The sequence below is a fragment of the Cyanistes caeruleus genome, chromosome 2, assembly GCF_971803275.1.
Source record: "Cyanistes caeruleus chromosome 2, bCyaCae1.hap1.1, whole genome shotgun sequence".
NCBI classification, from domain to species: domain Eukaryota; kingdom Metazoa; phylum Chordata; class Aves; order Passeriformes; family Paridae; genus Cyanistes; species Cyanistes caeruleus.
In genome coordinates, this window is record NC_141702.1 from 10,023,958 (window position 1) to 10,039,749 (window position 15,792).

Consider the following 15,792-nt stretch of genomic DNA (forward strand, 5'->3'; position numbering starts at 1 on the left):
TTACAAACTTTGATAGCCTTTCCAGCTTCTGAAATAAACTGGAAGGTCTGAGGCTTGCTCTGCAAAAGAATATTTCATGGAATCTCTGATCTAGGCATACTCCTGGAAAGTGCATTCACTCAAAAAGCAAAAATCTTCATAACTGGCTTTCTCTGTTGTCTTCAAAGGACCCACAACCAAAATAGATGTGCTAGAATACATATGGAGCTTGAAGTCCAGTATACCCTATATAAATTCAGTGGAAAAGTCTCTCCTACAAAATAATCAGAAAATAACCTTTTCAATGGGTGAAATAATAACGATATATAATCCTGTATCTTCCTCTGTCGTTAGACTGGAGATTTGGAAATGAGGAATTAATGTGTTCGCAATATGCTTTTTACTGGTGTTAAGAAGACCTAATAAACTTCTAGCTAAATTGATCATTATTGCCTGAAAGAGTGTTACACCTCTCATCCCTTCATGGACCTGCCTTATTTTTCAGCAACGTGGTAGAAAAATGCGTGACTCACGCGTCCCGTGCGGAGCGAGCCCTGCTGATCGACGAGGTGTGCTGCCAGAACGACGGCCCTCACAGTGCCTTATACACCATGATGAAGGACCAGTACGCCAACTACGTCGTGCAGAAGATGATTGACATGGCTGAGCCTGCCCAGAGGAAGATCATAATGCACAAGGTATGTGTGTGTGTACTTGCAGTGATTCAGAAGTATGTCTGTGCGAGCTTTTCTGCCACGGCACCTTGCCCTGCTGTAAAACCCAGTGCTTCTGTAATCCAGAACTCAGTGTATAACCATGACATTCAGTGGAGCTTGCTAAAGCAGAAAGTATTCAGGTCTGAATAAGCACTGAGCTAAAAAGGGAAAGTTTCAATAGTTGGATTTCATCTCCTGTCTTTGTGCCAGATTTTATGTGAAGATACTTCTAATGGGAAAATGTCATATCTGTCGTCGCTGTTAATATAACAGAAGAAACATGGGTTTCTCTTTTTACTTCTTGGTTGTGGGTATAAATCCACCCTGCAGTTCCCCCAGAAGAGATTCCCACACTTCTGGAGTACGGGTACATTTCTGCTTAAGAATATCCAGATGTGGAGAAATGTGCTGTTGCCATAATGGCCCACGGCTATTTAACACAGGGCCCAGGGTACTCCTGCAAGAGCTCTGCTTCCTCCAGTCACCAGCAGGGCTCTCCCACAAAGTACTGCCTCCCTTTTCCTGCAACAGGAACATCAGTTACTTGATGAGTTAAAGTCACCAGTTGTACATCTTTCCAGAAACTTCAAGCACTTTGAAATACATGCTTCTGGCATCTTTTTGCATAATTTTTTTGAAGTGTAGTCACCTCTGCTTAAAAGTGTGGATGTTAAAAACCAAACATGTTTCTTATTACAGATTCGACCCCATATCACAACTCTGCGTAAATACACCTATGGTAAACACATTCTGGCCAAGCTGGAAAAGTATTACCTGAAGAACAGTGCTGATCTGGGGCCAATTGGTGGACCACCAAATGGGATGCTGTAAAAGACAAAGAGAAATGGAAGAAAAATTAAATTGTGAATTATCAAAACCTACAACTTAACTCTAAATGTTCTGATTTTTTTAAATCTATTTATTGACTTTGTTCATCCATTTGTAAAATTTTTATTCTTGTGTATATTTTTGGGGAGTGAATTGTTAAAAAAAAAACAAAAAAACTATCTCCAGCCCTGATCCAGGGACCTATCAGATTGGATGGCTGGCAAAGCACAGAATGCCTGTATATGATGTAATTGTATCAAAATAGCTGTCACATATTTTGTAAATTTTTACCTTGTAAAGTCACTGAAATAGTTTTTAAAGGGAAAAAGTACAGTATTCTTTTAATACACTGGCTTGCAATCTGGTAGGTCTACCCAGCATCATAGCACAACAGGTTTATAGAGTTGTATATAGAATTAATCCTTATTTTTCCCTTTTGTGTGAAGTCTTTTATACCAGACTAAAATTGATCAGCTGCATAAACATTATTTAACATGTTGAAAAGTTAAGTTGTATTTTGGTGGTTCACAACATCCTATCCAAAAAACAAACAGGGCACAGCAAATTAAAGTAGGGAAGAGCAAAATGATGGAAATTTTAAAAGACCAGTTTTTGGCACGTGCTGTGGATACAGGTTTTTTTAAATCATGCGCTAAGGTTTTCTCTAGCGATGTATTAAAAATAAAGTGCTGTATATACTTATATATTTAATTGTTGAACAAGGTAGAGGGGTTAAAATGATGGTGGTACTTCCATTCAGCGAACTACTCTGTTGGAAAAGGAGTGAACCCTGTATTAACTTTACAGTCAGTTTTACAACGCAGGAAGAGTAGAGATATGTATTTTTTTATTTTGCATATAGAATTGTAAGGATTTGAAAGTGTTGAGCATTTATTTTGCTTTCTCACTGTAGATGCGAAAAATAGGTAATGATAAAGAGAAGGGGCCACTGAAAAGTAAACTTGATAGCTCAACATTTAAGCATGATTGATTAAATATTCAGATAGCTTTTTGCTTCCTATAAATATATGCATTGTATACGTGTAGTTAATAGGTGTAAGTTTACAGTTTGAAAACAAATCTCTCATTTCGATGTTTATTACAAAGCCTTGCTAATTTAGTAGTGATGCTTACCTTGGTTGTACAGATGTACATTTGTAAACCTTCATGCTGTAAATGTAATTTGTTTTACTCCTTTTTTGGGACAAAAATTTGCATTTTAGTGTATATTCATATCCCAGTTCCCTTCTTTCCCCCTGGCATATAGTGTTGTATAATGTAAATTTATTTCAGCAAATCTAAAGTGATTTTTTTAAAATTCTATCTTTATATGGTTTCAAAAATATGAACCGGCTTTCTTTTTATCTATTGTGAGAAACATTATGTTTTGTTTATAACATAACTGTTGAATCTGTTCATATGGACACTTTGGGAAATCAATCTGTTCAAATTTTAAATCAGGATAAATAAGCATAGTAAGAAGTGGACTGAAATATTTGGTTATCACAGAAACCAATGCTTCTTCCATCTTAATAAATGTGGCATGATTTTTTTGTACAGAAGAGTACTGTATTTTTGAATAGCCTTCTCGCAGCGTAAAGCAAATATGTATGATACTGTCGATTTTTTTCTCTGGACATATGACATTGTAACAGTAACATAAAGATGATGTACATATACAAGCGGCCTTATGTACATTTCCCAATGATCTTTTTAAGGCAGAATTGTGACCATATGTGTATAATTAAAATCCTTTTTAATCCTTTGCCTATGGAAATATTTTGGAAAAAGCTTACTTTGTATATTCAGTTTCTGAAAGATAAAGAAAGTGCTTTGTATGTTGTTGAAGTAAGTATTTTGTGTAAAATGTTCATTTGGATGGCTTAACCTAAAGTTTTGATCAACACGGTAGTTTGGAAACAACGTCTTGAGCATTGATCAAATAAAAGGCTGTTTTGGTAGGGGTGTGATCATGAGAAAGAAAATAGCAGTGGTATAAACTTGTTTGAGGAATTCTGTCATGTTACTGTTGATACCAGGGTTACATAACTGTTACTAAAGCAGACATCTGAGGCGCTGCATTTCTAATGGTAGTGATAACTCCTTAATAGGCAAATGGGAAAGCTTCTTCTGGCCTACTTCCAGTGCCTGCATGAAGGGAAGTAGTAGGCCTCATTGTTTTGAGTAAGCACAATTCTAATTGCCAAGTAGTTTTTGCATGGCAGTTCACAAAAATCCTCCCCAGAGGTACCAGCCCTGTCACTGGAGCCAGAGCTTTCCCGTAGTCACCCAAAGGATGACTTCTGAGCCACTTCCTTGGACACATCAATTCTCCTTAGTGACTGACTTTACCCTGTGTAGCTGTGCTGTGTGTTATAACCCACAGAGCCGACATTCCTTCAACACGTAAGACAGCACGTCAGGCTTTTGGGGATGTCGAGGCAGAAACCGATAATGTCCCTGTACTTTGTCCCTGCAGCACTCATGCCATGGTTGAATTTAAACAGTCCTGTAACTGTCATCCTTGGTGCTTTCAATATCTTGAGTGTAATATTCCACTTGCTCTCCTGAGATCATTTGTGCACAAATTCTATCCAGGAACATGAAAATCACTGGATTTCCTTTCAACTATTTTAGGGTTTGGGTAGAACCACTAGACTTTTTGCTCAAGTATTGTTTTTTGATATAGATTGTTTACGGACCAGTTTGATTAGGCTTGACTCCAGGTGGCTCGTATTGAATAATGTAATGTTCACGTGTATATACTGTAAAAATCAAATGAAAATGTGTGAATAACACTGTGTGAAATATATCTGGTCTTGCGTTTTTCCTGTAGGAAACCAGCCATATTCTCAGTTACGTGAATTAACTGTGACTGTGGAGGTCAGCTCTGGGAAGGTGCTCACTCACTTGTTCTGATGGGAATTGGGCAGTTATTGAAGAACCCTGGATTAGATCATTAAAATTTCAGAGGGCAATTTTGAGCAGCTAAACCTTCCTGTTTTATACACCATCTTTGCTGACTGCTAGTTAAGGCTACAGCCTGGTAACAGTTTCTGTGTACATCCCTGGATCCAGGATGAGTTCTGGAGCATTTGAGAGTGTTAGCTTTCAAATGAGAGAAGAAATTGTTAGCTCTCTGTGGCATCCTTGGATCCACACTCATTTCTGTTACTGCCCAGGAGGTTCTCCTAAAGACCATTTTTAGCTGAAGGTGTGGAGTGAAGTGGACTGACAGCACAGGAAATGAGCCTGGTGGGAAATAACTCACCTAAGGGGCCCCTGTGGGCAGAACAGTCATAATGCCCGTCCCTCCATCCCTGACTTTTCCATCAGAGCATGGAGAAAATTGAGGTTTTGGGGTCATACTGCTCAGATGTTTAAAAGTGCTGATGCAAATTTAGAAACCTATTTAGTTACTGTTCTCTCTTCTCTAAGGAACATGTATTTGAAGAGGTACTTATGGCTCACCACAGCATAGTAGTCCAGCAGTGGGGTTGGCCTCCATGAGAATGTTGGATGCTCAGCATTCCAGTAACTCAGAAAGTGGGTTAACAGTGGGGTGACAACAGCTACCACCATGTGATTTGGGGAAGTAAAGCTGAGAGAAAGCCAAACAATTTTAATACCTAGCAACTGGTCATTGAAACTGCAGGTTGCATGTAAGTCAGGCACCTGGGAGGAAGATTCAAGGCAAACTGCAGAGCAGCACTTTGCCCCTGCAGTCAGGACAGCCACAGCGCTCCAGTGCGGAATTCTGCATGGAGCGGTGCCCGAGCGTGGCGTGTCCTGAGAGTGGCAGATCCTGCCCTCGTGGTGACAGTTCTCTGCTGCTGCTTGAGGAAGGAAAGGGGAGCACCATGAGCTGTCTGACCTGAGCTGTCACAGCTCACTGCAGGGCAGGAGTGGCTGTTGGTTTGTTACCACAGCAGTTCACATCGTACCGAGCTGCCAGCTGAAGTCTCATCAGTCTGTGGGCAGCACTGATGTGATGAGCTACAGGCAGTGCTTTACTCAGCCCAGACAGTTTCAGATACACAGGCGCTATCTGTGCCTAAAGGATGCTGACTGAAGCACCTCTTGGCTTGGGAATGAGGAAGCTTTGTTCCTGTCAAGGATATATCCCTTCTGGGGCTCTGCTTGGTTCCTGATGTTGGGCTAGGGAGGTGTGGGAGAACTTGGCAAGTGTTGTTCCTGCCACCCAGGAAGAGACAATCTGAGAGATGCTTCAGAGTGAGCCTGGGGTGTTAGCTCTCTGTGCAGCAGAGAAGCCCAAGCCTCCCCAGTTCCATCACAGAAGGGGTTAAAAACCAGCATTATTGTCACAAGAAGAGTCACTTATGGGAAGGATGGAAGGATGTCCATCCATCCAGTGTTGACAGCTCTCCAGAGCCGATAGAGGACATGGGCTTTCCTGAGCTGGTGCAGGAAAGGAGATGTCTGCTTTAGCCAGAAGAATGAACCAGATACCAACATCACACGTGAGGTGTCAGAGCACAGAGGATGTGGGGTGGGGGAGCGACCACCCTGCATCGAGGCAGGGGCGGGTAGGGAAGACCAAGCTAAAAGATTTAACAGAGCTGCTGGTGCTCCTCAGTGTGGTGGTGCACAAGGATTTCCTCTGTTGGATGGAGCCTGCTCCCTCTGCAGGCTCACTCTGTGGTCAGGGAACTTGCCCAGCAAACGAGATGCTTGAATTAGTTTCCATTACCAGCCTCGGGGTTTTGAACCCACCTCCCTCACTTCACAGGCATTTTCCTAACCACAAGGAGCTGGGCGGGTTTACTTTCTACTCCTGAATTTGGGCTGGGCTTTTAGCTCAGCTTGAACCATTCATTGCATCACAAAGAGCACAAGATGGAGCATGACTCCTAAGGCACGCAGGTGGGAGTTGTTAGGTTCGGCACCTGAGATCCTTGTCTCCACCTCGATTCTCCCAGACTCACTTAATGCAAAATATATCTTGGGAGCAGCATTCCCCCATCATTATCAGACTGGAAACTTTCCAGAGGCTTTATAAAAAGCAGCTGAAATGCAGGAAGACCTATTCTAAAGACCCTCTTCCTTTCATTAATAAGAACAAACATTGGAACAAAACATCTGCCTTCTCACCAGCATCAGTACTCTGGGCACAGGAGTCTTCCTCTTCTCCTTGTACAGTGCCTGCCCAACCCTAAACTCCTCAGGTTTGCTCTGCAAAGGAGCTGGGGCACATTGCAGGTGACACAGCTGGTGCACGAGACCATTGGACAGGGAAAAACCCCTTACATAGCTGAGCCCTAATGAGCTTCGTCTGAGCTTCAGACCTGCCTGGAGGGTTCAGATTTCCTGGCAGCAGTGCAGCACCGCAGCCCTTCCTCAGCGTGGCTTCTGGATCTTTTCCCAGCCCAGCCTCGGGGAGCGAGGCAGCCCTTCCCCAGCACAGCGGTGCTCAGGTGGTGGTGGCTGTGGGGAAGGCTGCCTGCTTGTCTGCTGATCACAGGACAGGTTCACACGCCTCAGTTTCACAGACACTCGCTGCAAGTCCTGGCTGTGGATTGTACCCACAGCAGCACAGAGCTGCCCCAGTACCTGACTGCCACAGAGGAGTGTTGCTGGTGGGGACTGGGAGGAATTGGCCAAGCCTGCTGAGGTCCCTCTCCTTACAGGTGATGTTGGCCATGCCTTCTCAGGCTGCAAGGCTGCTGTCTGCTCCTGTCAAAGGGCTTTCCTCAGTTCTGGGGAAGCAGAACAGTTGTAGGTGTCAGGTCCCAAAATAAAGATCCCAAAGACTTACTTAAGTGCTTACTGAGGGCTAATGGAACCTAAGAAGGGAAGTGTTATGGCAAGGGAGCACACACAGGTGGTGGCAGAAACACACAGGTGGTGGCAGAGAGCACTAGCCAGCCTGGCTAGCAAGGGAGATTGTGACAGCACATTTCACACCTATATTCTCTTCTCCCAGATATAGGCACCCTATTCCTGGTCTAAACCAGAGGAACAAAAATTAGAGATTCCCCGGTGGGAATGAAGACCTCCCCTCTATAATCCTTTACCTCCCTTTCTCTAAGAGAGCTAAAATACAGCATCAGAAACTATTTCCATTCCTCCTCACACAGGATCAGTTCAGGAGGAGAGGTTTTAGGAGGCCATCTATTCATACAGGCTGGATCTTGGAGAAGGATTCAGCCCCATTGCCTGGGCTCAGGTTTGGTGGGTCTGCCTAGATGCTGTTCCTTGCTCCACAGCTGTGTGTGAACTGGATCCAGAGGCTGGCACAACAATTGGAGCAATGGCTCAATAAGCAAGAATCAGAGGGCTGAAGCTGAGCTGAGGAGCTGAGGTTGGGCAAACTCAGTGCAAATCACAGAGTCAATTCCAACCCCTTGTTTGGAGGGATGGGATGAATGGAGCAGAGTTCAACCCTATCAGAGGTCCAAGCTATACACTGATCTCTTTCAAGTGAGCCATTTGGCTTTTAAAAAGCCTTTTTGTATGAAAACTCACCATCTTAAGTACTCCAAAATTCACATGATGTCTCCTGTTTCCTTGAAACATCATGTGTCTCATGAGAACTAAGGGTTTGATTATTCATCCCAGTTTGGCAGACATACAAGTTCACATCCTGCAGGGAAAGGGTCTGTCCTGCGGCCCTTCCCCATGTGCCCCTCGGCCTTCAGCCAAAAGCCCAGATCTGATCAGGGTGTTTAAGGTGACCCAGCCCATATTTCTGTGAAGTGCTGCACAGCCCCCACTGGCCCACTGGAGAAGGGATACCCCCACAAGGGCCATGCAGCTACACCCCACCAGTGAGGCTATGGGGGAAATAGTTGAAAACCCACTTGTGTTTAAATGTGGACACTTCCAAGCAGAGTCATACACTGGGAACTGATCCTGTTGCACACTTAGGGATCTGTGCCATTGGAGGGACCCTTAAACGTCCAAGACACCTGGGCATGGAAGGGCAACATTCCCTAGGAGCTTACCTCACCAAACCTTCTCTTCCAGCAGAAGGTCTTAGATGGCACTGGACACCTTAATATACACAGTGACTCTCTTCATCTAGCACGTACCAGAAAACAGCAAGCAACATTTTATAAATCAATGGTTAAATCATTGTATCATATATCATATGTATCATATAAATCAATGGTTAAAAGAGGGAGGAAGGGAAGCGAGGGACAAAACAAACCAAAGGGTTTGTTGGGGGTGGGAGAGAGAACAGCTTAATACTGAAGAATGGAATAGGATGAGAGGTGGCAAAAGAAAGCATCTACATTCACACACACACAAAGCTACTGTAACCACAGTGTAATAAACCATAAGGACCTTTTGGATTACAGATAATGGGAGAAAGGGAGGGGAAGGCAGAAGGAGCACCTTGAAAACCAAATGGTATTTTTAAAAAGTACATAATATAGTAATAATAGTAAAGAGATGCTTTATGCATTGCAAAACCTTCATTTCAGGCCTCCCTGTAGAGTATAGCTAATTTCACAGTCACCTAAAAGAAACCAAACTAAAATAAAGGAAGCAAAAGAGCATAAAATATGAAGCAATTAAAATATCTGTGTTCACCCTGCCAAAGTCAGTGCATCAGGCACACGTGCCACACTAGACTTAAACCCACGGCTTTCTCTTCCCTACAGACATGCAGGTCAGCAGGGCAGGAACCCCCCCACCAAGGGGTTACAGCCCTTGCTCCCCTCCTTCCCTCCAGCTCCTCACCCATCTGTGTGCCCCACAGTGCCCCTGCCCTCCTCCCTCTGGCCCTGTGCCTGTCTCCCAGGTGCCCCCATGGAGGTGGTTCACCACCAGGAAGGTGCTGACAGGGAGACACTCGGGCACAGCTTGGTCTCTGCTTCAGCCTTGCACCTGCGCCATCCCTGCAGCACACGAGCACCAATCTACCCGGGGTAGGGGCATCCCCACCCCCAGGAGCTGGGGAAAGGCTTCTCTCAATGAATGCATGAGAAGGGCCAGGGTGAGGGATGAGACAGGATGGGTGGGATGGGTGGGTGAATCAATGCTCTGACAGCCAGGGCTGGGAGGGACTTGCACCGCCTGGAGGGCTTGGCCAGAAGTGACTGCACCCAGCCCTCAAGACAGCCAATGTGTGTGGAGGGGGGTAAGTGGCCTTGAAATGCTAAATGAAGGATGATAATTGCAGCAAGATGCATCCGTTTGGTTAATCAGGAAGAAAACCTGTATGTTACATCGTATCAGTTTCACAGCATGGTCACCACTGGGAGGAAGAAGAAATGTAAAACCTGTGGCTGGCCCCAGAGCCATCACTCCTCAAGGACCCTCAACCAGTCTGAGATCCAGATCAGCTCAGCTCGATGAATACATAAAAAAGCAACTGTACATTTTACAATATTCTAAGCAGCTGTTACTGAAATGGAACTAAAATCTCTGATGCAGCCTAACCCTGCTCTCACAACTGCTCTGCTGCAGCATCTGCTTCTCCCAAGACCAGCTTTTTTGCATACGTAGGAGTACTAAACCTGCTTTGGCAGAATTCCTGGAGTTAGACGTGCTTACTCAAATTCTCCTTGTAGAAGAAACACCTAACTCAAGACATTTGGCTGTTTAAAGGTGACAGCCTTGAAACTTACAGCCAACATGTTTCATGTGGACTGAATACTTCTGTATTTTGGTTAAAACACTTTCATTTTCTCCTTCGTTTGGAACTCTTTAACCAGCAGTACAGCTCTGGTTTGTGCAAAAACTGATAGCTAACTTCAACAGTATGTTGTATATCTGGTATGGTCAGAGAGGAATGGGGACCACATTCCACAAGGAGAACTTCATTAAAGTTTTGTACAAGTTATTCAAGCATAATCTATCATAAGACAGAGCATAAGCCTCTATCACAAATCAGGACAGCAGAGCAATAACAGAGAAAATAGAGGCCTTTGACAAGAGATTATAACTCATTCGATCTGGAGTCCCCATCTCTCCCAGGCAAATAATGGGTCACTGTGACACAGCCAGAGCCAGCTGTACAATTAAAAATACACATATTGTATTGTCATAGCACTTACTGAGGTACTATAAAGGCACTAGGTATCACAGTTCCTGTTTTGCAGGGTGGCAGGCAGCTGTGCAGGGTCCAACTCCTCTCATGGTCAGAGGGTTTGCAACTCAGACAGTCTGAAAAACTTCTCAGCACCTCCCCACTGAATGCACAGAAGAAAGCTCCTGTCCCCAGGGGGACCACAGGATCAATGAAACCTGCTCTGGAGGAGCGGGGCAGCTGCCAGAGGGAAAGGCAGCAGGTACCAAGCAGGGGGTGCTGTGGAAACAGGGTAGCTCTGTCCTCCCTCTGCTACTGGCCTTTTCTCCAAAGCTCCCAGCAGCCAGCTGCCTGTATGTTCCTGGGAGTCGTGATACCCTTCTCTTCATGCTCATTTTCATGCCAGGACAAATCCCATTCTGTGCTCAAATTATTTAGGATTACGGAGGTCAAGGGATCACGCAGTGCAAGCCAGCATGAGTCACCGTGAGTGAGCTGCCCTGAGCTGACCACAGGGGTAAATGCATCACAGAAAGACAGCAGAGCATCTCCCTGGGCAAGGGAAAGAACAACAAAAAAAGTGGTTATTCAGGTGAGCGCTTTAAGAAATAGCTGCTTAGTCCACAAGCTCTGAAAGTGGTGGGCCAAATGGAACAGTGAAAGCAGCATCCAGTACTACAGGAAAAGGCCTCATTAAGAGGGAACGAGTCAGTCTTTTCTTGTGGGCAACACCCGTGTAACTTCAGGCTAATGGGAAACCCCTCCTAGGTTTTCATGCACCAGCCCCCAAAATCCAGTTCTGAGGCTCTCTGTAATGAGCATGCAGGATCCTTCCAAGCCCTCACATGCAGCATCAAAGCAATGCAGCTGCTTTTATTACAGCTGTTTATGAAAACTATCACAAAAGTGGCATGCCACTGCCAGCTGAGCTTCTGCCAAAGGAAGCTCTGCTTAATTAGGTCAAGAATTATTTGGTTAGTGGCACAGACCTATTTATATACAGTTTTCAGTGTCCACACAGAAGTTCTCACTAGCAGAACAAAGAGAAAGGAGATAGAGGAGAAAAAGGTCACCAGACTCTTGGGAGAGGCAGCCAAGTTGATTCAGTTAGCAACTATAAAGCCAACACTACAGCTACCCTGACACTTGGACCATTACACTTTGCATTGTTTAAGCGGGGGAAAAAAAACCCCAACCTCCGTTTTTTTACAACAAGGCTTATTCTTGCCCGAGTAATCAAGGTCATCCTTTCCATCGGTGCATTACACCAGGGAGAAGAAAGGAGAGCAGAGCGCACATTGCCTCAGGCAAACTTCACACTCCACACCTTAGGGTGGGCCACAGGGGAGTCTCCTTTGGTCTCTCCCTTCCTGGGAGTGAAAGCCAGGAGGCAGATGGAGTTGCTCAGAGATGTCTGACTCACTGCAAAGGCGGCCGGACAGAACAAGCAAAATCAGATATCACTGTGCAAGCAAAGTGGGTGCGTTCAGGTGATCCTGCTGCAAGTCACAGCTGCATGTGAAAGGGTCAGAATCAATTATTTCTACATCACTGCAAAAGGACATCCAAACCAAACCTCACAGGATTTGCTAAAGCATGCAAGGAGTTGGGAAGAGTTAAGTGTATTTGGTGGCACCAGCCTGAACAAAGAGAAATGGCCTGGTGAATAGGGGAGCCCTGTGTCAGGGGACCCAGAAGATGAGTAGAACAATGGCTGGATGCCAAATGTCACACACTGGCAGACAAACTCTTGGTAATCTGAGGCTGAAGGTCCATCTTGCTTCCTCTTCAGACTCGTTCTAAATGTTTGTATTGGTCTAATGACTGGGCAGATTGCTCCTTTGTTACTGCATGGAGTTAGAAAGACAAGGATGTGGTGTGGGCCATGGATAATAGAGGCACTGGCCTGAGTACAGAAAGGGGAAGAAGAAGAGAAGCTCCAGGCTAGCAGCAAATGAAGCTTTGCAAATCTTCCTGGTCTACAGTCTCCGAACAGGCCACCAGCCACACTGTCCTAACCTTCTCCTGCCTGTCTGGACAATCCTTCCTCTCCCATCTGCAGGTATTAGCTCACTGATCAAAGCTTCTTGTTGCCAGCTCACCATTCTGAGGCACCATCCATGGGAAAAGCCCTGATGTCAAAGGGACTGTCAGTGACAGTACTTTGCCCTTTCCAGACACCATCCCCTTTTTTGGGGTGCATCTCCCACCTCACTCTAATAAGTTTCTGGGGAAGATTGAATCTGAATGCATTTAACTAAATATATTTAACATCCTGTTACTGTCCCTTGAGTCCAGAGGCACCCTCTTTCCTTTCCTCTTCAGCAATCACCACACAAATTCTGGGTTTAACCTAAAGCCTTGCCTACACATTATACCCGAGAAGTGAAACAGGAGAGCTGTGGGTTTCCTGTTCTTACAGATCCCCTTTAGCCAACTGAGCTACCACATAGGGGGGAAAACAGACTTTGTCACAAAAGCAACAACAGAGAAAACGGCAATCATCACCTTGGAAGCCAACTACCTGAAGCCAAGCAGAAATAGCACATGTGAGCGGTGTCAACCCCGGCCGGTGGGCAGCCCGGACACTCAGAGCAATCTCAGTATTTCCACATACTCTAACCTCCCACTGCGTGTTAGGGAATGTATTTCTCTTCTCCATCCCAGGATGTCAGGCTGTAGCTGACATACTTAAACAAGTTTGTCAGCTGATGAAATCACTGAGATGTGATGTGTGAGTGTCTCGGTTTTGGAAGAGAGGTGTCTGCTAGGGAGGGCAGGAGCCTCCCTTGGAATGAAAATGTAGACCCTCTCCCTCCGAATTATTATAATTCTGAAATCAAGGGGCTCTCAGGCAGAGATCTGGGGATAGGAATAACAGTTCTTTACTAGTATAACCAGGCAAACAAACAACAATAATTACAGCAATAACAACAAAACAGAACCAGGGACCCCGTGACAGCTTTCTCGGCTGAGACGGGATGGAGGAGAGGCTTTGTTTTCACAAACCCCTCGGGCAGTCCCGGTGCTCCTGCGGGGCTCTGAGGAACAGTCGGCTGGAACAGCAGGGATGAGCTGAGATCCCGGGCCGGTGGCTGAGGTGGATCAGCAGAGGAATGAGCTGAGATCCCGGGCCGGTGGCTGAGGTGGATCAGCAGAGGAATGAGCTGAGATCCCGGGCCGGTGGCTGAGGTGGATCAGCAGAGGAATGAGCTGAGATCCTGGGCCGGTGGCTGAGGTGGATCAGCAGAGGAATGAGCTGAGATCCCGGGCCGGTGGCTGAGGTGGATCAGCAGGAATGAGCTGAGATCCCGGGCCGGTGGCTGAGGTGGATCAGCAGGAATGAGCTGAGATCCCGGGCCGGTGGCTGAGGTGGATCAGCAGAGGAATGAGCTGAGATCCCGGGCCGGTGGCTGAGGTGGATCAGCAGAGGAATGAGCTGAGATCCCGGGCCGGTGGCTGAGGTGGATCAGCAGGAATGAGCTGAGATCCCGGGCCGGTGGATGAGGTGGATCAGCAGAGGAATGAGCTGAGATCCCGGGCCGGTGGCTGAGGTGGATCAGCAGAGGAATGAGCTGAGATCCCGGGCCGGTGGCTGAGGTGGATCAGCAGAGGAATGAGCTGAGGTCCCGGGCCGGTGGCTGAGGTGGATCAGCAGCTCCACGGCGGTGCCTGGCACTGCCACACGTCCCGGCAGGACAGGGGGTGCGAGGCCACCAACAAAGAGGGGAGAAGGAGAAGAAGCAGCAGTTCCGTCTAGGTGATGGTGAATTCTCTCCACAGCAACAGCTCTCAGCAAAGTGTCCCTCTCCGAAGCTGAAGAAGCTGCTAAACTGTTCTCGCCTTCCCCTTTCCCCCCTGGGCCTGGCAGAACTCTTTGTCTTTTTTCCAGCACCCACCAAGTACCCGCAGTCAGGTTTTCCCCGAAACTAATGGGTAAAAATTCCACAGGTGAGCCAGAACTAAAGGAAGGACACCTAACCTCACCTAACAGTGAGTCTGTCCAGCTTGATGCCACAGGTACAATCCAGCCCTTGTTAAGGAACACAAAGCAGAATCTAAGCCTTTTTCTCATCCTACCCCAGCTGGTCACAGTCCATTAATAAACCATTTAAGGTTGGCACCAGGCTTCAGGAGTTATCAGTCATCTGCTCTGCTGGCTGCACTGCTGCTGCCGGGCAGCTGCGAGGTGAGGACAGGGTGACAATGGCACATCCTCACACACTGACACTGGGTGGGTCTGACACCTGGAAAGACAGGCAGGCAGCTCCTGCTGCTGTGCGATATTCACGTTTATCGGGGGTAGAGATCCATGGCTTCTGCTACAGAACCCAGGGGTGGTGGTTGCCCAAAAGCAACAGTTGCCATCCCCGCTCCCCACTCGCCTCCGGTGGAAGTGGAAGCAGTGGGCTGGATTCCTCCCGCGGCTGTGTTTCCCCTCTTCCTTTGGCAGCACAGAAACCAGTTCAAACCAGGAGTTCAAACCAGCTCCTTTTCCCTAAGGAGGCTGAGTTCAATTGGGCTACACTGCTGGAAGCCCTTGATCCAGTTCTGGGAAATCCCCACAGCTCCACTGTACTGGGCAGAGACAACCAACTCCTATGATCCCCTGAGCTCCGGGCTGCCAAGAAACTCCTCTCCATACAAGTCTCATCTGGCTTTTCAGCATGGAGTTCTTTGACTGAAACCACAATACTTAACATGCTTCAATGATCAAGCGGAGGGCACGGGAATGTCACTGAAAACACTTGGCTTCCAAACGCTGCATTGTTCTCCTCTCACCCCATTCACAGATCCCGACCAGAACATCCTGATCAAGCTCTAATTGTTTTCTGGCCAATCCAACAAGAAGCCCCACAGCCCTGTTTGATCGAAGATGCACACAGGCCCACGTGAAACCCATGCACCAGTCAACCCCAGCAGTGCCTCGCCAGGGCTCCCAGGGGTGCTGCACAAATGTTCCCTCCCTCCTCCGTGCTGCCACGGTGACCAGACACAGCCTTGGCCAAACTGACCCCAGCTCCACCAAAACCTGCTGGCAAGGCTGGCCATGCATCTCCTGATTCCCTGTGATGACCATGTGATGGATGTCACCACTCACCCACCAAGTCTGGGTGACGTTTTCAGCCTCGTGCTCTGCATGCCCCAGCCCCAACACCTCCAACCAAATCCTTGTCCCAAAAGTCTCGTGTCCAACGTTCTGGTTGCAGCAGGTTCAAGACATGGCAGGGAGAAGAGCATGGTGGCCACAGCTCATGTGAGGGAAAGGTG

The 15,792-nt window shown here is 46.7% G+C and overlaps 1 protein-coding gene and 1 long non-coding RNA gene across 51 annotated transcripts in view; one reads left to right on the forward strand and one right to left on the reverse strand.

Moving 5' to 3' along the window:
- PUM2 (pumilio RNA binding family member 2) overlaps positions 1 to 4,335 on the forward strand; it is a 75,059-nt gene extending 70,724 nt beyond the window's left edge. For all 50 annotated transcript variants that reach the window (XM_086875750.1, XM_086875734.1, XM_086875735.1 and 47 more), the window contains 2 exons: positions 485 to 677; positions 1,395 to 4,335. In XM_086875750.1, coding sequence (XP_086731876.1) covers positions 485 to 677; positions 1,395 to 1,526 — 325 coding nt within the window. In that variant the 3' untranslated portion in view covers positions 1,527 to 4,335. The remainder of the gene's footprint in view (positions 1 to 484; positions 678 to 1,394) is intronic.
- Positions 3,926 to 8,564, reverse strand: LOC111926115 (uncharacterized). The gene is made up of 2 exons (XR_002862697.2): positions 8,489 to 8,564; positions 3,926 to 7,240 (listed from the first exon to the last, which is right to left on the reverse strand). It is a non-coding gene; the product is annotated as an uncharacterized LOC111926115 (long non-coding RNA).
- Between the last annotated feature and the right edge of the window lie 7,228 nt (positions 8,565 to 15,792).